The 25,439-nt window shown below is 37.7% G+C and overlaps 1 protein-coding gene across 1 annotated transcript; it reads left to right on the plus strand.

Moving 5' to 3' along the window:
- The first annotated feature begins 18,548 nt into the window (after positions 1–18,548).
- On the plus strand, positions 18,549–25,313 carry LOC105569017 (acetylcholine receptor subunit beta-like 1). Its single transcript, XM_012025136.1, has 7 exons — positions 18,549–18,953; positions 19,200–19,336; positions 19,471–19,625; positions 20,000–20,338; positions 20,490–20,867; positions 20,997–21,327; positions 21,425–25,313. Exons 1-7 carry the CDS (start codon positions 18,896–18,898, stop codon positions 21,587–21,589), a joined length of 1,563 nt encoding a protein of 520 aa, XP_011880526.1. The 5' UTR covers positions 18,549–18,895; the 3' UTR covers positions 21,590–25,313.
- The last annotated feature ends 126 nt before the right edge of the window (positions 25,314–25,439 follow it).

A 25,439-nucleotide genomic window follows, 5' to 3' on the forward strand; every position in this document is an offset into this window, starting at 1 on the left:
CCCCTTTTCGGTCGAGTATTCTCCGCACGGCCCTTAATTCTTCAGTTCGCGACATCGCCGACAAAAAATGGCATCATGCAGAAAAGAACCGCTATCGCCGTCGTTATCGGCGAACATACGGATATCCGATAAGCGGGGTATTATTATATGGATCCTCGTTATCCCTTTCTGAGGGTGTATTCTGCGCTACGCAAGTCAAACCGTACCGGTCCTTCGACATGTTTCAGTCTTTCATCGTTCGATTATTATGCGGGAGCGTGAAAGAAATTTTCTTTTATCACTGCGTCCTTTTGCGCTCTTGAAGGAAAATTTTGTAATTACTGTAAAGATTACAAAAGAATCTTATAACGAAGAAACCTGTTCGGACAATACTGCGTGGATTATGGCGCGCGGTGGACTCTTTTTTTTCTTAATCTTTTCATCGAGAATAATAAAAATAAATGGATATTGAAATTTAACAAGAAAGTTATTGTCGCCAGCAGTTGATTAACAGTAGAAAAAATTATTTGACGATACGACATTAGACTGGCCAATTCAATAACTCTTTCCAACGTTTCTCGACCATCCGGATTGTGGTCCTTTTCAAGGAAAAAATGCCTACAATTTTTGGAGAAACACAACATCTTTAAGCCTTTCGTCTAACAAATTGATTGGCAAGACGGGATGACCAGAGTTAAGAAACAGAATAAAAGAACCACACTTATGTGCAGAGTTGGGAAAGTTACTTTGTAAAGGTATCTAGTTACAGGTTTTTCGCTAAAAATGTAACTAGTGACAGTTACAAGTTACCAATTCTGAAAAGTAACAGTTACACGTTACAGTTACTCAAATAGTGACGAATCGTTACTTTCTTGCAACGAAAATAAAAATATCAAATCTGCATTCGAATTGTTAAGTGTTGATAAAGACGGTTATGCGCAAATGCAAGACCTGATGCGATCTGTGGAGGTTTAAAAAATATTTATAAAGTAACTATTAATGTAACTAATTAAATTAGTTACTAGTTACCGAAAAAATATAACCGAGTTAAATTACAGTTACAGATGTAGTGAAAGTAACGAAGTTAATTTAGAGTTATCGAAACAAAAGTAACTGTAACTTCTTTACAAGTAACGAGAGACCGCCCAACTCTGTTTATATGTTATTTAGTCAAAATTATGAAAAAAGTTGTCATCCGTCTCTAGTCGGAGAAAACTATCTTCGAAGGCACGTCTATCCGACACAACACAGAGAAAAGAATGATATTGTACCAACAAGATCAGTGCAATTGAAATAAAATCGTTGAAACGACATTAGTATTAATAAATGAAAAACATGAGATTATTATCTTAATAATCTGAATATTTAGTTCAATGCTTAAAATTTAAAATCCACTGCGCATACAATAGAGTGAATTATTTATGTTTGTGGCAGCCCGTGACGTTAACGTTTGATTCAAGCAACTTCACTTTCTTTAATTCAACAGCATCTTTTTCCGTGCACAGTGGGGCTGCGGTCAGGGACGTTACATCGGAAAGTGAGACACAGTGAATACGAACGACAAATAAATAAAATACATAACTACAAGAACGGAGTCGGCGTTAAAATAGATTTATAATCAAAGTCAAATTTTGATGAAAAATGTTAAAATAGATTTATAATCAAAGTCAAATTTTAATGAAAAATGTAAAAATTGATGCCACGTGTACATATCGTAATGCCACTAAATACGTGCCGTTTATATTCTCTGATGATATCAAATAGTTATCAAACTTTCTCACTAGTGAGAGTACGAAGGAATTTACGTGAAAAATGAGACTGGACGTGCGGATAACATTATAACGCTTTTTGCCAGGATTACTGCGCAGACCTTCAATATTTGTAGCATTTATCGTGAATAATCGATGCCTGAAGTGCGAAATCCTGTACGTTGGCGTGCCATATTTTTTGAAAATTCCGCAGACGATCCCGGCTATTATCTCTGAGCGACGTCCTTCATGAATAAGTAATGCTCGAGACATGTAATATATTTTATGCAAGTCTAAAGACGCGCCACCGATTACGCGTAATTAAGGAACGTCCTGAATAAAAGGCCAGCGTCAGCAGCGCGAAAGACAGATAATCAGTGAGAACAATAACGCATCCGTTGTCAACAGAAAATCCATTAACGGTTTAATCGGATCTCATTTCAATCTTTCTCTTATACATATATATTTTTTCTGTACAGCCGACAAGCGGAAAATCAATAATGAATCGCGCATAAGATAAGGTATTGCAAAGGAACTCGTCGAAGCATCTGCGCTCGTAGCAAAACGCGCCTCGATTACATCCAACAGAAGTCTCGATTAATTCGATATTTCTCGTCGCTATCATTGTAAACGCAGCTGCCGGATCCGCATTTCGCAATTACAATTCGATCCCTTCTTTTAATCGACGCTTTAGCTCCCAGGAATTTCATTACAGTCAAAATATTGCGAGAAAGGGAGGATTTTTTGCCGTTTGGTAATTTGTTGCGATAATTGAAGCGAGCAGATCGAATCGGAAAGAAAAGATATCGGGAAAAATAAATATTAACGCAAAAGAAATTATTTAAATTCTACAAATGTTAAAATAATAATGATAAAGTAATAACCTCATTACGAAAAGGCAACTCTGCAACTAAAGTGTTAATTTGCATATAAAGTATATTTAAATGTTTTAAATATAAATTTAAATAGGACGCAGATTAATTTTTCAAAGGCTTTATAAATGAGTTATTAGCATTCTTTATGCACTTTTTGTAGAAATTACTGTAAATCTTAGTTACTTTCTACACGGGAAAAAATGCCGTTAAATTTAAAAAAAATTAAGTCGCTTAAGTTCAACGTTAACGTCATGGGCTGCCACAAACATAAATAATTCACTCTATTGCATTTGCTGTGGATTTTAATTTTTAGCATTGAACTAAATAACCAGGTTATTAAGACAACTATCTGATGTTGTTCATTCATTAATACTCATGTTGTTTCAACGATTTTATTTCATCTACACTGATCTTGTTGCTACAACATCATTTTCTTTCCGTGTACAAATATAAGAAATCTGTATGTAATAACGGATTAATATAATTTTGTTTCTACGCAATTATGTAGAATTATATAATTTTGTGTACACAACTAAATTGCAGTTGTAAAATCTGGATAGCTAATATTTAGTTGTGATAGCTAAATATTTGCTAAGTGAATTCGCGCCAAACCTAAATATTAATCGCTTTGACACCTGTGCGAAATGTAAGAATTAGTTAATTATGCGAGAGAAAATTACGCACTGTATAGGTGAGAAGCGATCGGGAGATCCTACCGCTATAACGCACGGAACGGTTCTGAGCTGTGTGTAGCGGCAACTTGGCTTCGGTAACCTCGCCCGAACAAAGCGAGCTCGTCGACGAAAACAGTCCCAAGATTGTGTGGCGATCCGTTATCCTTTCCCAAATTTTTCGTTCAAATGTGAAAAAGGCGCGACACTGATTTTCCCATGGTTCGTTCCGTGTTCACCGCGAGACGTTTGAATATGTCGGCAATTTCGCGCAATATTAAGCGAGTCAAGTCGACAATTGGTAAAAACACACTGATGATAAATGAAAAATTTTAATTTAAATACCGCACGAATCATTCGTATATCCGATTGTCACTGCGTCTGATTGTCACTGTGTCTCCGATTTTCACTAAGTCTGATTGTCACTGTGTTTGATTGTTGCAAATGTGAATTGCTTGACCAAGTATTCTGGATTCATCATTCTGGAATTCGCGCGAATTACTGAACATAACACTTAGTTAACAGTGCGACAGTTAAATGCGTATTGTACGCGAACAGCAGTCAATTGATCCTAATGCTATGATGTACGGAGTTCTAAGCTTCCTGCCGGCCGAGACTTCGTTCCGCACGGTGGCCTGGCGTGAACAATGCACACCGCGCTCGCGTATGAAAAGAACATTGATGCTACGTACTGGTTCCGATATGTTATTACAATTTAATTTATTTTTATAAATAAAGGGATTACAAGTTGCAGCTTATGACAATTGCCATCGCGCAATGACTTCTCACCTCCGCAATTCATCAAACTTGAAACAATCGTCATCTGATCGAAAACATAATGTAGGTTACGAAATTTATTTTGTTCAGTTTCATTTGACGAGAACGTGATAAAACATAAATTGTCAATTTCTGAGAGAGAGAGAGAGAGAGAGAGAGAGAGAGAGAGGGGGGGTGGATAATGATTAACTTAAACGGTATAGAAAATTAGGTTGTTTCAATATAGGTTATTTAAATTATTCAAACCGTATTCCCTGTTTTAAGTTCCCTACTTATACATACAATTTTATTATAAAAAATCTTTCCCTATATGTGTGTGTGATATTGTACATGATATTAGTCACGCATAAAAATGTATGTACATATCTAATATTTAACTGGTATAAAATAAATATTGAAGATAATTTGTATTTTCGAAAACAGTATTTAGAGCGTAAGTGAAGTGTTTTATCGGACATATATCTTCGCTCGAAATGCACTGATATAAAGCTGATGTTCGAAAATTTATTTATAACATTATAAGCAAATCTAATATCGAAAGCATTTTTTCACCAAGAGGATTAATAATGTAGAGTTTGGAGAAAAGTGTTGACCGGTTTACCAGTAAATAGACGAAGAGATTAATTGTGAGGTAAAAGAGAAGTTGCGGGGCAGAAATCCGCGACTCTTCCGTTATTCTTATCAGTCTTATCTCTCTCGACACTTAGCGCTTTCATTAATCTCTGTCAGTCATTCCTGATAGCCGGAAGGAAAGTGATAACTGAAAATTTATCAGGACGAGAGAAGAACTTGATTTATACAGAATTAAACAAGAGCTAAACACTGTTATTTTCTCATTAATTCGAGCTGATGATTACCTCGGAATGTATTCCAGAAAAATAGAATAGTTTGAAGATAACAGCACAAATATTGTACGTTTTATATAATATTCATTAAACTTATAATAAAAGCGGAAACGGAATAAAAACATATTTTTCTTAACCACGATAATGTATGTTTTAAATTTATAATAAGTAAAAACAATAGAGAAATAAAATATTCTATACTTGTGTTACTAATTAAATATTTTGCCATCTTACAATTAAATATTACAAACTGTTTGCCGCCAATAATGAAATTGCAACGGCACAATTATGGATAATATAGAGGAAGGTCCCCTATTATGAGATAGGCTCCTAATGTGAGACAGCGGAGTTTCTGCTAAATTAATACGCGTCGTCCGTTGGTTGCACCATGAATTGATTGCCCTTGGAGTGAAATCCGTTTAGTGAAAAATTTATTGTTACATCGTGTAATCGTTGCCAAAAAAGATTTGCGATTGAATTTGGACGTTGAAAATCTACCAACTCACATTAGAATCGTCATAATAGACGACTTTCCTCCACTATTGCAAAATAGTCCGTCTCCCAGATAAGTCGCAACGTTGTTGTTTTCGAAAATTTGCTCGTTTCTCCATTCTTTCTACAAATACAGATATCCGCAGTGATTGTTTGTTAACTCCTGGGATTGGAAAGGAGAGTGAGATATTCGGGAATGGAACAGGATCGTACCTAAATCCTCTGTGTAATGTAGTCCTGTCAAAACAGGACGCCATCAATTATAGTTCTTACATGCGCACCCTCTTTCGCCCTTCCGTGAATTGTCGTGTCACGTCTCTGTCATCTTCACCGATACCACCGCTGTCATTTCAACGCCCTTGGGCGATTATACCTCGCTGCATAGCTAATTCAGAAATCGATAATTACGCGCGGCCTCCCGAAATGTATCAAATTAATATGGCTATTACGAACAAATGGTTAAATTGATGGAACGCTACAACTCGATTCTATCCGTGAGATTTGCACACCACTAAAACATAATTATATAAATGTTATTTGTACTATCGCTCGCGCATATTATTAATTGCAGCTATTTGTCAGGGTCTATCCTTAGCGATTAAATCATGATTCTTAGCGATTAGAGCGGAGAGAAGAAGAGAGAACGAGCAAACGTATTACTTCTTTTATTCGTTGTTTATTCGTTTTGTGCCGCCATTAGTCTTATCAAAATGATAGCTGACGGTATCGTGAATAATCTGGAACAAAACTCCATCGCTGAAATGAGAACGCCATGAAGTGTAAACCGATAAACAGTGATGTGTACAGAATCACGATTATTTATATAAGCTGTAACTAAGAGCAGCTGTACTTTCTTTCGCATAAATATGATATGAATAAGTTTTAGTATTTTTATTTTATTTCGTTCCATCAAGTAACATACACCCGATATATATTTTTTTATACTTATATAAATATGTTTTTTTAATATCAAAATATAGATTTTAGAGAGATATCTCTCTCTCTCTCTAAAATCTATATTTCGATATTAAAAAAAACAATATTCCTTTTTATGATATCCATAAAATAATAATAGTTTAGAAAGCATGAACTCGCGGAAAGTACAGTACATGCGTACAGCAACGTGCAAATATAGCAATATATAAATATGAAAGAATTAATCGGACAATAAATTGAAGAAAATTGTAACCACAAATAATAATGGGTAACTACATAATTATTAAATTGGCAATCAATCATTTTCCCAACACATAAACTGACAATGAAAATAATTAATGACGTATAATGTTAACATCAACTTTAATAGAATATTGATATTGATATTCACATAGTGACTAGTCTAATTTGCTGTTTAGTTCATTATAACACCTCTGTTTCATTAACGTACATTGTTTCTAGTTATTTATCGGCCACCTCTGACGCGTACGCAATTGGTTTGAAGAGCCCTAAAAAATGACTAATTAATTACAAATAAACGAATGTCTCGCAAACCTTTTCAGTTGCGCTGCAAATGTCTTCGTACAAAATACAAGCGATTGCATATAGGAGTTAATTATTAAAAAAAAAGCATTGATTTCCGGTCAAGTGTGAGTGAATAAGCTTTGACGGAGAAATGCGATTCCGTATCGCAATTGCGCGGCGACGGGACACTCCGAAAATCGATAGGAAATCGCTCGGCTGGCGGATCCTCCTGTGTTACGCTAATGCATTTAGGAAGCACGTGTGTGGACGTTCACTCGCCCACTCGACTAGTTAAGCTGATTAGTACCGCAACAATTAGCGCAGCTGCGCAGATTCGTAAGTCGTCGCGGAAGAAGTATTAGCGGATGCGCTGGCATTAACCGCGCTAAGCGAAACGGCGAATTATCGACAACAAAGCGGAAAACTCGACTTGCTGCGGCAAACAAGTGGGGCGACATTCTTTTAAAGGCGGTCGACACGTGGGGAAGCGCACCCTCGGAAAGGACTTCTGTTACCGAGACAAAACATATTCTTGACGCATTTGTATTTCTCGCAACCTCATTTAGTATGAAAATAAGACAATATGAAAATAAAATCAATAATTCTTATTCTCCTCTATCGAATTAAAAAAGATTGACTTGCTATATTGAGACAAGATTAACTTATATAAATGTAAGTTATTATATTCCTGCGTTTCGAATAAATTTTCCCTCCATCTTGGCACCACGATATTCGACAAAAGACGATATACATACTATCATTTTATTCTAGATATTAGAATTTTTCATTTAAGATTAAAATATTCCTTTCTCTATAATAAATATGGTTGGCGCTATATCGATCCTATTTTATGACACATTCGAGTGTAACAGCATTGGATCCGGAAATTTTTTCTGTGGATGCGGTGACAACTGTCTCGTGAAAGAGCCGTAAGGGATATTTTACGATAAAACGCACGCTTTTGCGCAATGTCCAAACCTTGATATTAATGTGGATTCCTTGTTGCACTTAATATACCATAATCGTTCAACGCATTGTTAGTAATAACGCGATTGCTCATTTTCTTACGTAATTCGTAAGAATACGTAAATATCTCTCGATGTCAGGTTACATAATGCAATTGCGCAATTAATTATTGATGCCACGTGAAAGCGAAGAAAATGCGAGGTAGAATCTTCCTTGCTGGCTAGCCGGCGTTAAACTTAAGCTGCTTAAATTTCGCCCATCATTTAAGCTTCTTTGCTTCTTGTTGAGCAATGCGGTAAAAAATGCGAACTCGACTTATTAACAGACATGACTGCGAAAAGACAGAATTAGAATATCCAGCGCGATATTTAGAGCGTGCCCGTTGAACGATCTTTAAGTTCCTGTTAAATGAGCAATATGCAAATAAGCATTTGCTCCCCATCGGCGAACGTAGAACCCCAATACGGATTATTAAGTGTATAGTAACCCTGTTGCAGTTTCCGCATCGTCACGTCCATTCATGCTACATTATTTCCACAAACAAATAAAATTGTCAAGGAATAAAGGACTAAGAGCCGTGACAGGGGTGGTAGTGTCTAAATATTTTATTCTAAATTTATTGCGAAAAAATATCACCTCGGCAAGGGTATTTTTTCGAAATAAATTTAGAATAAAATATTTAAACACTGCCACCCTGTCACGGCTCCTAGTCCTTTATTCCTTGAAATTTGTGTTCAACACATTTGAGCCACACTAATTTGTTAAATAAAATTGTTTTCCTTTTATAGCACGCCGGTGAAAATTGTCCGCGCAACTTTGTCACACTTTTGTAATTGGAAAGCAGCAGATTTATATATAAAAATGAAACTATTCCGGTCGTACGCTGCCGGCGTGATCAGTATTTTAATTACAAAAATACCTCGAGGAAGAAGAGCGATCAATCAATGTCCCCATGTGACTTGACAGTGAAAAGATGAACGGTGCCGTTCTCATTCCATATCAAATATTGATACACGTGCACACGTATGCGGACGAATGCAGTGTACTTACCTTAACTAGACAGCTCGCGTAGCGCGAGATCGATCTTAAAGGAGTATTGTGTCTGCGCGACTGTCAGTTTCGATTTGGTAACGTCATGTCGCGTTCCGTCAGCAATTTGGCGCGATTCTCCGCACGTTGGAAATTTGTGGAGCGTCCCGGATCTATATCTTCGGTGTCTGTTATTTGCTGTTGCTGTATGTAAATATCGTGCTGCGCGCACACCATCCGTCGATTGCGCGCTCGCAATTTCGACGCGGGCAAATATGAGAAATGCCGAGATGCATTCGAGTACTGAGATTAAATTAGTTTGTCCTTTCGCCGTGTTGTTTGTCGAACGGACGATTTATCTAATGGTGCGGCGGATTACGCCGTCGCAAAATCGATCCGCAGCGCGAGGCTCGCGATCATTTGTTGCGATTAATTAATGACTGCCGATGACATACCGCTGATTCAAATTATCAGATTGGCGTTACGCTCGGAGACCGGCGGAATGCTTTGTCGGTTATTCAGTTTGTCGCAGTTGATTCATATTCATATACATTATTGCTTTGCAAATTTTAGCTTCATGAATTAAAAGCTTTTAATATTTGACATCAAAGCTGTCGACATTTTAATTTATTTTTTTAAATTGCTAATTATAAAGCGAATGCATGATTATATGACCAATTAAAGAATATATCGTGGGATAATTTAATCTCTATAAGAATCGGGTGGATGTTATTTAATTATATAACTCATAGTAATGTTTTATGTACTTTAAATATCATTTTAAACAACAGTTAAATTTTCATTCTAGTACATTTTGTGCGATTCTTGCGACACAGATATAACATGTGTAATAAAACAAATAGATTTTTATTTAGGAAAATGTTAAGTTATTTTTCAATAAAAATGCCTTATCAGATTATTGCCGTGCTGTGGCCTGTGGCAGGAATTTGCGCGGGGCTTTGTCAAAAGCTTTGATCCGCATTCGAGTTTGCTAGGACCGATTAATAGAGTCGGTTTGATCAACCGACAAGCCAATGTACGTGTCTAGCTGAATGCGGAAGGATTAAGGCGTTTGCCACGGGAACACTGGATCAGCAGCTTGGTGGTTAATTGAGAACCTCGAGATATTGACCGGCGCGGGATCGATAGGCGAACGATATCCATGAAGACAAAGGGTCGAACCGGACATATGCTGAAGTGGTCATTTGTCTGCGATTTACGTGAAGATTGACGGTAACCTCGCTCATTCGATTGAGCCCCAAGTTTAACGCGACTATCGGAGCTTATATTGCGTCACAGGGTAGAATTTTAACGAGGCTTACGCCTCAATCTTCAGGTGGATGCACAAAATCTTCAATTACAATCCTAAAGTTCGAAAAGAGGAACCGCGAAAATTATATCTTCCTCATTAAAATTTTAATTCATGCAAATCTCCCAAAAGAACGTACAATAGTCTCAAAAGTGTAGAATTCTAAGAGAAGAGAATCGTCGGCCCACGAAGAAAATTATAAATATCAAATGTGACCAAAATTTTTTTATGAGCTGCTTTATTTTTTATTATTACGGAATCCTTTGCGCAAACTTAAAAAATTTCTTTACACTCGTCTTTTTCCCCGTATGAATAGGAAAAGGAGCTTCAAAGGATGTGTGTCCTACATTTTAACATAGTGATTAGGTAAAGGCTCGCCTCTCACGATGAAATTTCAACTTCATCAATTACATTCGAGTCTCTGTCACAGAACAAAGGGTAGATTTTACTCTCGGCGTTGATCGCAAGTCATAACAATGCGAGACTTCCCTCATGGATCGTAATAAAAAAATAAATTAACCAAGTGAATTGTCCAACGCAGCCAATTTCACGAGAGAGCCCATTTAAGTACTTAAGAGCGGTACAATGGTCGTGGACGAATGCAAACTTGACAAAAGGAGCATTAATTAGTTCTATTGAAGTCTTCATTGTCTCCGTGAAACAAATAAGATTTTTCATTAGATTCTGCAGATTCCATTGTCGTATGCGCTATCCTGATTGCAAAAATTCATCTCGCGTAATGACTTGTACATCTCAAAATTGCTTTTTCATGTAAAAATGTAAATGTATTACAAATACATCATACCACATTACCTACATTGAAAAAAAGTTTTCGCTACCGTAGCTAATCGTGGTTTGCTAAAACTATTTTGCTGCTGTAACTATAGATTTCACAGTAAACGGTTAGCTGTCGCATCTGATACAATATAGGCACAGTAACAAAGTATTTAGCTATCACAACTAAATATTATATGATACACAACTGTTCATATTTTACAACTGAAACTTAGTTGCCACGTGCAGTTTCTAGCTACAACAGTTCCATTTTTCTTTTCGTGTAGAATTTGAATTGTCGAATTTATCTCCTTTTTAGACTTTAAACGAATGATTCTAATTGGTCAGATCTTATATTCAAGACCGTCTTAAATTTATCTCAAAATCCTGTATGGAACAATTCATTGGCTGTGGAGTATTTAAAGACGATAGTAAGACGGTCTTAAATATATGATCTACGAATATTGCCCTTAAATGATTTTAAAAAAACAAAGACTTCTGTATAATTTGTCTTTCTCCTATTACTATGCGTTATGTATTAACACAACTTTTTTAATTGTGTCTCAATATTTTGTGTATTATTTCGCGCTTTCAACTTAGAAGCAGCCAACAAATCGCGGTTTCTTCCCGCACTTGTCGCGAACGATCAAGAATTTAAAGAATACTACGATATGCGGAGCGGCGCGGGCCGCCAACCGATCCGTTCGACTGTCGCCGCGTGATTGATTTGGTACAATGAGAATAGACTGTTTTCGATCGAAGTGTTTACGGCGCTACGTCATGTCTCGGAACCGGCGCTCGGCGTTTGACGCCCGAAATTCCAAGAATTTCCGCGATTGATACACGTCAATAATCAACGAAATTTTTAACGGTAAGGCAAAATTACTTACGCTCTACTTATATTTGCGATAGTTTATATTTAAAAAAGTTACATACGCAAAAGTACCAAAATTTGATGCTGTCCGATGTGAATGTAAGATCTTATGAGAAACTATACGTCTTTCGAGTTTTCTCTTGATAAAATCTAATTATATTGTATTAATCTGCATGTCTGCCGAAATAATTGATGCGATCGTAGAATCGCCCTGCAGCCGCGGCGCCTTAATGTAGAAGTAACGTGTTTTTTACGGCTACCCCGACGTGCCTGTAGTTTATGCATTTTTTTACATTACGGGTAATAAAACCCGCCGCGTTTTATCGCCACTGAATTTCCATGGTTACTGAATTTCCATGGCAATGAGCGACGGCGCGAGGAGTTTTATGAAATCGCATGCGTCGTGAAACGTGCGTCTTCGGGCAACTGAAAATTTTTATTTCACTCCATACCGAGGGGGTGGCTTTCAGCCAGCGACTGCGGTCGCTTTAAATGCATGGCCTTACAAAAGAGGGTGTGCTCGCATAACTACGTGTGTCCATTAAATTAAAGAAAAAAAAACCGCATTGCTAATGCCGAAAAGTGGTCCGCGGTAATACACCGATGATCCTCCGAAAGGGATTACGCTCTTCCAAGCGAAGATGAATGCGCTCGCTTGTCTCGATTTAATTAAAGAATTAAGCAAGACTGCAAGTACACTTAATGGGTTACATTACACTTTAACGGCCCAAAAACTATGCTTATCTTTAACCATTTTTTCACAGTAAATACGCCATACAATGAAATAAATCTTTTGGGATCTATTAGGGCTCTTAAATAACACCAAAAAAATTGCGTCATAATTTAAACAATTTTTTAATTAAGCGTTGTCTACACTGTTCGAATGGCGTGTCAAAAAAGATGCAAGTCCGCTGCGTTAATAACTTTTATCATTCAGGCTTACCTATAAAAATAAAAAATCGAAAAGATTCTTAATCTACATGAGTGTCGCTATGTCCCGAACCTCAATTAATAATTTTTATTTAAAAATAACAAAATGGTGCCAATTTGAAAAAAGTTTTAAAAAACACCTTTTTGAGGTATTTTTTAAATGTAAAAAGTAAGATAAAATAAACATTTTCATTTGATTGGTTCACGACATAGCGACACTCATATCGATTAAGAATCTTTTTGATTTTTGTCTCAGGTAAGCCTGAATGATAAAAGTCATCAGCGCAGCGGACTTGCATCTTTTCTGACACGCCATTTGGACGGTGTAGAAAACACTTAATTAAAAAAATTGTTTTATAACAAACGTTTTTTGTGTAATTTAAAAGTGACCTAATAAATTCCAAAAAGATTTATTTCATTGTATGGTGTATTTACTGTAAAAAAAATTGTTAAAGATAAGTATAGTTTTTGGGGCCTTTAAAGTAGAATGACCTTTTAAATAAGAAACGTAAACGTAAATCTTTATCTTTCAAATGTGTAATTACAAAGAATAGACATGTATAACACATTACGGCATTATTTTTCATAATCTCGTCGAACATGAAAGACACACGATCAATAGTTTTTAACGTATTACAATATATGAGTTATATATTGAATTTTGCATTCATTACTTGACGCTTTTATATTTTTCTTTTCTGTTTTTTTCCCTCCCCGAATGTTATTCGCGTTGGACAAAACAAATCCCGCGACGGAGCGTTAACAATATAGTCAGTCAAACAAAATAAAACAAATAATTCATGTCGAGCTGCATCGAGTTTCGAAATTTGTTGCTCCACGTTTTGAACGCAAATAGTTAGTCTTTGAAGAGTTCTCGGCGCGACGAACGCGTGCACGAGAAAGCGAACCGCGCCCGCGACTGCAAATATTTTCCTGAAAAAGCGGACGCTGCGTGCAGTTTCGTTGCAGTACAGTGAGTGCGGGCCAAGTTGTATGCTTCGTCATACATGGTCTACTTCGATGCAGTTGCACGCGAGCGTCGGCGTCGCTTGATCAAACAATAACGCGTACCGATGCATACATATACACAGTTGTATGGGCGCGTGTAGCTTTGCGGTGGACCAACGCGCATGCATGCGGCCCAATGCATGCAGACGGACCGGCGGCTTTGTTTCCTGTGTGAGGTGCGATACACCGCGGATTTCGCTCTCGCCGTTATTTTACTGAGCGCGCCGTTATTACCCGATCCGTCTATTTGGAGTTTCCGGAGTTATTGTTTCTGGTCAACTGAGCCGCCGTTGATTGCTCCTGACGTGATTCGTACGACGCCGTTAAACTCGTCTGCAGTCGCCGATACCAAATTACTCGATATGAAACTTTATCCTCCGCGATATAAAAAACCCATCGGGATTCTACTTGCATTGTTCGACATTGGTTCATTGTGTCAGTAGCGATGATCAGACGCAGACAAACAACAATATCCACCGCTATCTAAAGCCAACGGTACACGATACTATTTTTCCTACTGGATTGCCTACGAGAGCCAATCAGGGTTTAGCTTTAAGTCACCTGATCTAAAACTCTGCACCTTGATTGGCTCTCGTAAGCAATCAAGTAGGAAAAATAGTACCGTGTGCTGTTGGCTTAATAATCAGGACCTTTTACTACCACCCTTGGGAAAATTCACCTTAGAAACCCTGATAATTTTACTTTAGACTTAGAAATGACAAAACGCGCGCTTTGCGCGCGCAATTTGTAATTGAGCATTGTATAGTGTTAAGAATTTGTATACATGCAAACAAGTAATTATATGTGCAACGTCAATTTAAAATAAAAAGTAATTTATTACTCACTGATATGATTCGCAACAGCAGAGTTGTATGTACATCGTTAACATATGTATTGTACTGCAAAAATACAAATATGTATATGATTATTATAGAGTAGTTATGTAAAATCGAAATTATTGTATTAAATATACTTTGTATTTTATATTTTTAGAAATAGGTATTTATTAAAATCATTATATAGAATACTGAAAAAAATCTCCCTTTTGAATATAAACTCACAAAATTTTGTACGTATGGTTTTGTCTTTAACACTTATTCGAATTCTCGTTCGAACCATTTGAATAAATAAAATAAAAACGTAGAACAGATGCTTTATTTTGCACAAGTAGCGAATAACATCAAAATGTAAGACACTAACCTCACGATTTTTCCGCCATTGCCCGATGCCTCCTCTCTCAGATTTCCTTGTTGCACTTACACAACACTCACTCGCGAAAATGATCGATCGCGAAATTTCGACACTCCCGTACGGCGTACGCGACGTGAAATATCGCGAAATGCACAAAGTATTATTAACAAATATCGCGTGACTTTCTGTCATACAAATTACTCAATCTAACAACTTGCATATTTGATTCGGAAGAATAGGATAATGGATAAATCACTTTTGAATTGACGATATAAAACGCAACGCGAGCATCGGAAGCATAATCTGCGGTAAAGAAGTAGTTATTAGTCCGCAACGAAACGATATTTTACAATCTTTGCCATTCAATCTACTCGTAATCCTCGAAATAAATTATGTGAGCAAAGTTTCCAGCGATAAATAGTTATTAATTGCAACAGTTAATCGAGATAATTTTCGATTACATTTACATAATGTAACACTGTGCGATAAGCAACTTTCTTTACTTTCTGCCCGTTTGAATTGCGAAGAACGACAGAGCGAATTACAGCGCGAACGCCGAAGTAGTACAAATTTCTCTCTTTTCCCGAAAATGGAACAGATTACACGAAATCGATAGATAATTAATAAAAGCGCGGTGAGTAAACGCGATGTAACCGCGACAAAGTACCGACAAAATACAAAGTTTTAGATGAGTTAGTCTCGTGAAATGTCTATGTATACGTTGATAAAGAGCCGTCGCCTCAACATGCAATTCGTTTTTCATTACAAGTTGTAAAAATTGAATAATTAATCGAAGAGCGTTACTTGTTACTAATAAAGGTGTGCAAATCAATAGAGTTTTATCCCTGCATTCAGCGCGATCGAGTTTCGGAAACCGATAACGCAAAAGTAATACGACGCACGGACCGACTCTCGCTGCTGCCTGCCGGCTCGACGTTCGGCGAGCGAGTGATACCGCGGCGACCTTCAGGTACACGCTGGCACGCAAAAACATCGTACGTCACCGCGCCGAGAGAAAAACAACAAAGAACCGTTGTAAGTTCGTTGTCCCGCCTACGAAATTGAAAATTGTGTACTTAATATTTTACATTACTTTGTTCCGTGACTGTTACTACGTTTTGCGTACCTATCATTCTGCGGACTTATTGGCATTGATTAAATTAACGATTAATTCTGTTCAATCGAGAAAATGTTTCGAAACAAAAATCGTTGTTAGGTAAATTCTAATTACTAAGATTAGAGATTTTATCTCAATAGTTGGTGTACACAAATATTTCTAAAAATTGTAAATCTTTATTTACTATGAATCTAAAAGAGAAGTGAAGCACACCGCGCTTCGAGAAAATTAATCGGCATCGCAGAAAAGATACTTCAACTGTCCGATATTAACGACATTCGCGCTGGTAACATCTCTTTTTTTAGAAAGAGAAAAATAAGAAATACGAAAAATAAATTTGGACACTTTAAACTTTTCTTTGAGGTAAACTTAAATTTTACTTTAAGAATAAAAAACTAAGAATTGTGAAAAGTATGTGATATAATTTATAATACCGCGTGCGGTTTTCTTCTTAGGAGAAAGTATTATGCCGTGCGGCCCTCCATATCAGTTCTACTTTATTAAATCGAAGTGTAATAGAATCTGGAAATCTTGTCTGTAGACGTTCATTTCAGTGTATCCAAACTATTAACGCAGAATAGTGCCAGAAATAATTAATACCAATAATGTTTTAACGTATACCACAAAGAAACTACACGCGAGTAATTTTATATCCTTAGAAAAACGTGAGAAAAGCAGTGTATCTTTCTTTAACATTGATCCAAGCCAATGTCGGACAATACTAATTACACCAGCAATAGCAATGTCTTTAAAGTACCAGCCTTTGAAGTGCTTGGTTCAATAATACGGCAATGTCGTATCAACCTTGTTTCGTGTTTCTTGCCAATGTTGTGCCAATAACAACGTTTACCACAGCATATTGTTACAATCGTATGGTCAAACTTAGCTGGCGATTGTTTGTTAGTATTGGCGTAACTTGCAAAGATATTTACCCAATATTGGACAGGGGCAATTATCACGTGGGGAAACTGTCGCGCCAAGATTAATTGTAGCTTGCAAAATGTTCGTTGCTCAAAATAAATAATCAAACTAGGCAAAAATATCGCAAGTGGAGGAAAGTCCTTCTATTACGAGATAGCTTTTTAATATGAGATAGCAGATTTTCAACACCCAATTCTTTTTTCGCTACGATTATATAATCTAACGATGAATTTTCCACTAAACAGATTTCGCTCCAATAAATTCACGGTGGAATCAACTGACGATGCCTATTAATTTAACAGAGACCCCGCTATCCCATATTAGGATCCTATCTCATAATAGGGGACTTTCCTCTAATTACAAAAATACATTTTTGAAATAATTTAAAAAGATAGATCGTATAAAAGTTTTGTGTAAACTCGACGAAACATCGGTAAGTAAGCATCGGTAGATTATTTTAAAAACGTTTACCCAAAATCTCTTTAATCGCTATTAAAATCACGACACTACTGTGGCCTCTGCGTCGGGTGCCATCCGATTATCACGTTCCATGAAAAGGTAATGCATGGGTAACGAGCTAATAGAAATGTAAATGACGACAAATTTAAAATTCAATTTGGAAAACTCCGCGCGCGAAAGCCGTGACTCAGGACCTGCAAATTTCTTACGGAAGACACTGATAATATTATAATTTACTATAACAAATAATTAAACGCGTTCATTATGTGACGGATATCACGTTGAGCAGTCACGTTGGCACGTAATAACGAGGGATAAGGCAACTTTGTCGAATGGATGCGTATTTTCTAAATAATTTCAAACTTGCGCGTAATATGCTGTTTTGCTGCAACGCGGCCTATATGTTACCGAAAAGTTATGAAACGAGATAATCCATAATTACGGCTGCAGCATCTCCTGTACAAGTTCCAAAGTACGCAGCCGATGGTTTATACGCGACACGCAGAACACAGGGAAAATTTCGACAATTATCCGAAAAGAGATTTCGCAAAATTCTCGTGTGCAACGATTGTTACGAGGTAAAATTAGATCCTTACCATAATATAGAAAATACATAAATTATCGCATTAATTAATGTATTAATGTTATAATTAATTAGAGGCTTATTATTGTTTAACGTATTAATGTATTAATTATTCACGAGTAAGATTAGTGATGCATCAGTCGTGCATTTTCGTTAGCACAAATTTGGCAATTAATAAGAACAATATTAAAATGCATATTAGCGCACGTTATTAACGCGATGGCAATTATAAAATATATTAAAGACGAGTTTAATTGACATTTAGTTTCCACTTTTTGTTTTTCAAATAAATTATTTGGAAACCTAGGTTTTTTCTCTCCCCCGGTAAAAGTTTTCATTGAGATCACTTTTCTGAAAATGAGGGATTCGCGTTTTCTATGAAAACTTTGTCAGCAAGGTAAACGTTGGATTTATCAACACCCCTCTAGGCAACTCTATTCTCCGCGACTTGTCCAGAATCCCTCGGTAAAGCAGCGCATCCGTCGCGAGGAGGGCGAACCACCCCTAGCTGCCAACCCCTTGGAGGGTAGCTCAGTCTACTCTGACGCGTTGAAAATCTCGCTACGCCCGGCGGTATTTCTCCGCGTCTCTTAGCGGAATCCCTTTCCGCTGAGTGATCGCACAGCAATTTCGGCGGCGTCTTCGACGATGGATCTTCGGGGATTGTGAGAGTGTAGTAAGATGACGAGGTTCGCAACCGCTCGGCAAGGGTGGGTTCGGTGTGTCGGGTTGCAAGGAAGGAAATGCAATTATTCGCCAGCGTCTGCGCTTCTATATTGATCCGTAGTGGTGGCGGTGGAGGTACGGCAGTGGTGGCGGCTGTGCTCGCGGCGCGTTCGAGCGTTCGGGTGGGACCACAACCAACCCCACAACGAACCCGCCCAAAATGTATTTTTGCCTGCGTCTCGTGCGACTATTCCTGATCTCGGCGATTCTGTGCGTCGGTAAGACTCGTTTCCCGAGTGACGAAATGGAGCCGGAAAGAAAAAACTCGCGCGCCGTAGATGTGCAACGCTCGGATGTAGGAGTAACCAATATTTTTTGACATCCGAGAGAAAAGTGGAGTGTTCGACGACGAGACGAGGCGGCGTGCGAGTTTTTTTTTTATCTTCGCGATTTATCTCACGCGATTCCGGGCTCCGCCGACCGGGACATTCGACCGCTAATCGCGTTAATCGCCTTACTTTCAGGTCTGTGCTCCGAGGATGAGGAGAGACTGGTGCGAGATCTGTTCAGAGGATACAATAAGCTCATCCGACCAGTGCAAAATATGACGGAGAAGGTGCACGTGAGGTTTGGCCTCGCCTTCGTGCAACTGATCAATGTGGTGAGATTTCCACGCTCCGTTTCATTTTCGCGCGAATCCAGTCCAGACGACGGTGGAAAATACACGTTTAAATTACATGATCGAACGTGGACGTGGTATTTTCTCAATCACGTAAAATTCTTTGCATTTTTCAGAATGAAAAGAATCAGATTATGAAATCGAACGTATGGCTGAGATTTGTATGGATGGACTATCAGTTGCAATGGGACGAAGCGGATTACGGCGGCATCGGTGTCCTCAGATTACCACCCGACAAAGTGTGGAAACCAGACATAGTCTTATTCAATAAGTATGAATATCAGAAAAGTCATTTACGTACTTTATTGAACCGGAAGAATTAACTAATCAAAACGTATGAATCGTTCAATCGCTCGCGTCACTTTTTACGCCAACAGAATATGCTTTTATTACAATTGAGACGTGTATTATATGTGTATAACATTCATATTTAAAATGGATTACTTGAAAATTGCAGTTACTTCAAATTTATTTTAATTAACTGCGAGCGAATACAAAACAATCGTTTACTTCTCGATTTTTTGGTCAACTACGTCTTGGCGATTAACTGTTGAAATTTTCCTGTTCTTTTAATTAACCACATAAATATTTGCACTTACGTTTTCAACAACTACACACATATTATAATTATATTTATACTTGCAGCGCTGATGGCAACTACGAAGTCCGTTACAAGAGCAACGTGCTGATCTACCCGAACGGCGAGGTGCTCTGGGTGCCGCCAGCGATTTATCAGAGTTCGTGCACGATCGATGTAACATATTTTCCCTTCGATCAGCAAACATGCATCATGAAGTTCGGCTCGTGGACGTTCAACGGCGACCAGGTCTCTCTCGCGCTCTACAACGACAAGAACTTCGTCGATCTGTCTGATTATTGGAAAAGCGGCACATGGGACATTATCAGCGTGCCGGCGTATCTCAATGTCTACCAAGGTGATTTTCCCACGGAGACGGACATCACTTTCTATATAATTATCCGCAGGTGTGTATATTACTGCCAATCTCACCAGTGGTATTTATCACAGCTTCTGCAATGAGTCTTTTGTCTGTAATTAACGTTTTAAGATTATAACGCAAGACTGTAATTACATAATGACTCCACTGAGCTAAAAAGACTCGTATTGCTTTTGCAGGAAGACTCTTTTCTACACGGTGAACTTGATACTGCCGACGGTTCTGATCTCTTTCCTCTGCGTGCTCGTTTTCTACCTTCCGGCGGAGGCCGGTGAGAAAGTCACTTTGGGCATTAGTATTCTTCTGTCACTGGTCGTGTTCCTCTTGCTAGTCAGCAAAATTTTGCCGCCAACCTCGCTGGTGCTGCCATTGATAGCCAAATATCTGCTCTTCACTTTCATCATGAACACCGTTAGTATCCTCGTGACTGTGATCATCATCAACTGGAACTTCCGCGGGCCGAGGACTCACAGAATGCCTCAGCTCATACGCAAGATCTTCCTTAAATATCTGCCAGCGATCTTGTTCATGAAACGACCAAAGAAGACGCGGTTGAGGTACGAATTTCTTTTCAAGAACTGCTATCAATAAATTAGAAACAAAGTTTATACAATTAAAGTATTGCAAGAATCCTCAGTCGATTTTCACCAACCGTTACTCGAATAAACGAGTATTGTCTCACTTAGATGGATGATGGAGATACCAAACGTAACACTGCCAGCTTCCACATACTCGGGGAGTCCGACCGAGGTGCCGAAGCATCTGCCAGCCTCTCTGGCGAAATCGAAGATGGAGGTGATGGAGCTGTCCGATCTGCATCATCCAAATTGTAAGATTAATCGTAAGGTTCACCACACCACGAGCAGTTCCAGCGGCGCTGGAGCAGGGGAGGGCATGGGCGATAGAAGAGGATCCGAGAGTTCGGACTCGGTGTTGCTCAGTCCGGAAGCCAGCAAGGCCACCGAGGCCGTGGAGTTCATTGCGGAGCATCTCAGGAACGAGGACTTGTATATACAGGTGAGAGCCTCGCGATCTTCTCACGTAAATAGAACACCCTTAGATAATACATAACGGCTCGCTTCTAAATACTCTTTTCCCGATATCTCTCTTCCAGACAAGGGAGGATTGGAAATATGTCGCAATGGTGATCGATCGACTGCAACTTTATATATTCTTTATAGTGACGACCGCGGGTACCGTCGGGATCCTAATGGACGCGCCTCATATTTTCGAGTATGTGGACCAGGATCGTATTATAGAAATTTATCGCGGAAAATAATCCGACTCGCCCCAACGAAGCGCAATCACAAATAACGTGCCATCGTCGCGACCGTTCTCATTTCGTCTCCTTCGAAAACGAACACCGATGCGATTAATTTCGTCACTTCAATTATAAGCGTGAAACGCTTACAAATCGAGTGGCTGTTTGACACGTCATTATTTTTTATACCTGCAGACTTTTACGGGATCCCGCGCCAAGTACAAATTTATTTTGACGAAAGTCTCAATACAATCTCTTCTGCCAATTATGCGTGTATTTCGATTTTGCGTAATTGTAAGATCGTAAAATACGATTTGTAAGCTCCCCCAATGACGAAACTCGAGCGATCCAAGTGGCATACATTATGTAGATAATAATTCCACTAGTGTTAATCATGGCTGCCTCTGCGATTATTGTCTTCCCCGATACCATAAACTTCCGGTAGCTCCATTGCGACGCGCTTAGACGAAGGATTTACGAAACGACTATCGAATAGTTCTCATTCTTCATTTTACCGAAGAAATAGGTATTTCCAAACTTTTTAAGAGAGAAACTATATTATAACAAGTTATTTGCCAACTGTATAATTTTAAGATAATGTTTGTTAGGCAAAGATGTTTCTCCTTAATATTACAGTTTTTAAATTGAAAATTTGCTTCAAGTTTGGAGAGTTTATTCACAAATGAGATCGTATCGAAGAGAATTTTAATAGTTATATGGCACTGGATAAATTTTTGCTAGAGATTTATTTCTCATACATTTTGTCTCCAAACGTACCGTTTTGTACGACATTTTGTATAGTGATTATTGTTGGAAATACCGTGATTGCTCCTTTAAACGTGTAGTTACCACGTAACACACTTAATGTTAAACGATGAAATCCGCTTGTATAGCATTATATATCGTATCTAGAAAAAAAAATACGGAATTAGTTAATAGTACTTTGGCAAAATTACTGTAATATATTAATATAACGATGGTACGCACAAACCTGTTTAGTCAACTTATCGATATCTCTTAATTAGAATACAAATAATCCAATAGTCTGGTAAGTTAGGAAAGTACCTATATAAAACGAGAGCATTGTTTATCGTAAAGTAACTCAGACTTACAGGAATTCACGTTTAACATTAAAAATTATATAAAATTATCGCATATTTTTCTAGGACTATAATTTCATTATAATTTACTAATGCATTTAACATAGTTTCCTTCTGTTACGTTTCAATTACTGTACGCCGTATATGCGTGTTTGGCGTCTATATACGTTAGTGTTAAACGTGCGAGAGAAAACAGTTCTGTATTTAATCTCTCGACCATAATTTTAGCGATCAGCTTCAACCAAATCGATCAAATTCTCGATATCAAAGTAACAAATCTCCGCATAAGATAAGATCGAAACGTTCTTCACGACGTGCATCCACACGCGGATGGCCACGCGGAATCAATCGCGATAACGTTTTAGATATAAATTCGAAATAATTTTGATAATAATCGTGCAAGTCGCATCGTCACATCGTAATTTAGTCGATTTCGCGTTTGATACTCGTTGTCGTGGCATTCATCATAAATATTGATAGAACTACGACGATATTAATCGTGTTCGTCAGACATACTAGCGGGCTCGTAGTAACGAATTCCACGCGAGCACGGGACGTTGCGAATTAAATTAACCCTTTGCACTCGACAGGCGACTCTCACTCGCCACTTGATTTAATGCAGCAACTCGAATGGCGACTGAGAGGCGACCTTCGAACACTGGAAGCTGATTGTCGTAGCCTCAACATCTATCTGTCCTTTATCTCTTTTATTCATCATAAAATACGTATGATTAATTTTTATATTGGTCTTAAAGCATTTCGTCCACTTTTTAGTGAAAGAGCTTCGAGTGCAAAGTGTTAATTACGAAGGGATATGCGTATGTAATCGATGATTTTCGGAAGACTCGGAAGGCCAGTCAAAAGCAAAGATACTTTTAACAATAATTTCCTAGATACACGCAAATCTATCCAGCAGGAAAATTTGATTACGTCTTTACTGGCTGCAAAGAAAAATTTACTTTGTGAATGTACTTTGACTTGGTTGGCTTTCCTAAGAAATAGCTCATGCTCTCATATCGCGTATTTACACAAGATATCTGCATATGTATAAACAGTATTGAATATTGCTTAATACATTATTTAAAACACGCAGACATTACGAGTCTTTTGCATAATTGTGCTTTTTGCTGTTGATTTTTGTCCTAGTTACATTATCAAATATCTCTGCCTTATTCTACAAACACGGGCGGTTAAACGGCTTTTATTATCAGTGTACTTGAGCGTACAGATATAATTTATGTAAGATATTATGTTTTAAGGAGTGACAAGCAATTAAATGGACTACAAACAGCTGCTCAGTTATATATGCGAAGTGAGAGTATGAGCCGCTCTTTTGCGTCAATAATTATGCGCATTGTAGGAAGCACGATTCTTCGTCATAAGAACGTCGTGCTTTAATAGAACATCATAGCCATGCTTACCGTATATATTGTACAGAGAGACTGTTAAACGGTCAAGTTTTATCTAATAAAGAACGTTCTGTCTGGGAGAAGGTTGCCAGTCGACTGTTGGATATCGAGGATTTTGTTACGAGCAGTCAAATAACTGAAAGTGTAAACTCTTATATTTCTTTATAATTTTACGCGACTCTTTTGCAATATCTCTCGGTGTATTGATAATAAAAAATGTATGCTATTTATAAACCTCTTCAGTTTCACGTTCCGCCATTTTGAGGATTTATTCTGTTACGTCGATTGTTAATTGATCTGCCTCGCAGAATTTTTTTTTATGTAATAAGCGGCATCATTGCGTGCATTAATAGTTATTCCCGTTTAACGAAGTTAATGTTAATGTTATAGTTGTTGCAATAGTTTCTTCAAATGCATCTAAATCTGTTGTTATGTAAGCCGATATCGTTACGTTTATCGAAGCAAATAGTAAAATAATTTTAGACTTACTTGAAGACGCTTGATAACGACAGCGTGGGAGGACGCGGAATCCCAGAAAGACATCCTTATTTATAAACACCTGCGTTAGTCTTAGCAAATTTGAATGTATGGAATACGGATTTATTTGATTTTTAAACGAAATTTAACGTACAGACTTTTTCCCCGTCTTTCGCAAGTCGACCAATAACATTCGCTTGTAAATTTTAATTTCACTTACAAGTTTTGTATTCGAAACAAATTTACCTTGCAATTTCGTCAGCTGAAGAAGAGTTTTTGTACACCCAGATTTATCGACAATATTTTATCGTTATAATGCCGTTATTTATTAATAGCGCAATGTCGTGTCTTCCTGGAAAGAAATACAATAATTAAAATTTAGAAACCAAGAACACTGGCATATTCCGTTTTGTTCCATCCCTCTCGTGTCAATAGGTTTCGTGTAATTGATTGAGTGCGATCTAACATGAACAATAAACGAGATTTCGCAGCTCTATCCGTACATACGTGTCTTTTATCTACTGCGGGAAGGAAGACGACCAGCGAATATGTACTATAGTTTACTTTGCGCATGAAACAAGAAAACCGAAAATTGTTGAATCGAAAAGTTTGTACTTTATTATGCATGATAAATAATATAGTAATTATATATTCGTGCATTACTGTATGTTGGTAGGTAAAAGAGAAGTTTAACGTAAAAGTTAAGTAGCCCTTTTTATAATGAAATAATGCATCAATAAAGCTCATGGAATTTTATACCTCCACGTTTATTATATCGTTTCGACTGATATCACGATTGCACTTTGCAGCCGTAACGTCCCGGATTATCCATAAATTAAGTTCCGCTTTCAAACCACCGATAAACAAATTCGTTGCTGACAT

The sequence above is a fragment of the Vollenhovia emeryi genome, unplaced genomic scaffold, assembly GCF_000949405.1.
Source record: "Vollenhovia emeryi isolate VEMERY1.0 unplaced genomic scaffold, V.emery_V1.0 DF939126.1, whole genome shotgun sequence".
In the NCBI taxonomy this organism is placed as follows: Eukaryota; Metazoa; Arthropoda; class Insecta; order Hymenoptera; family Formicidae; genus Vollenhovia; species Vollenhovia emeryi.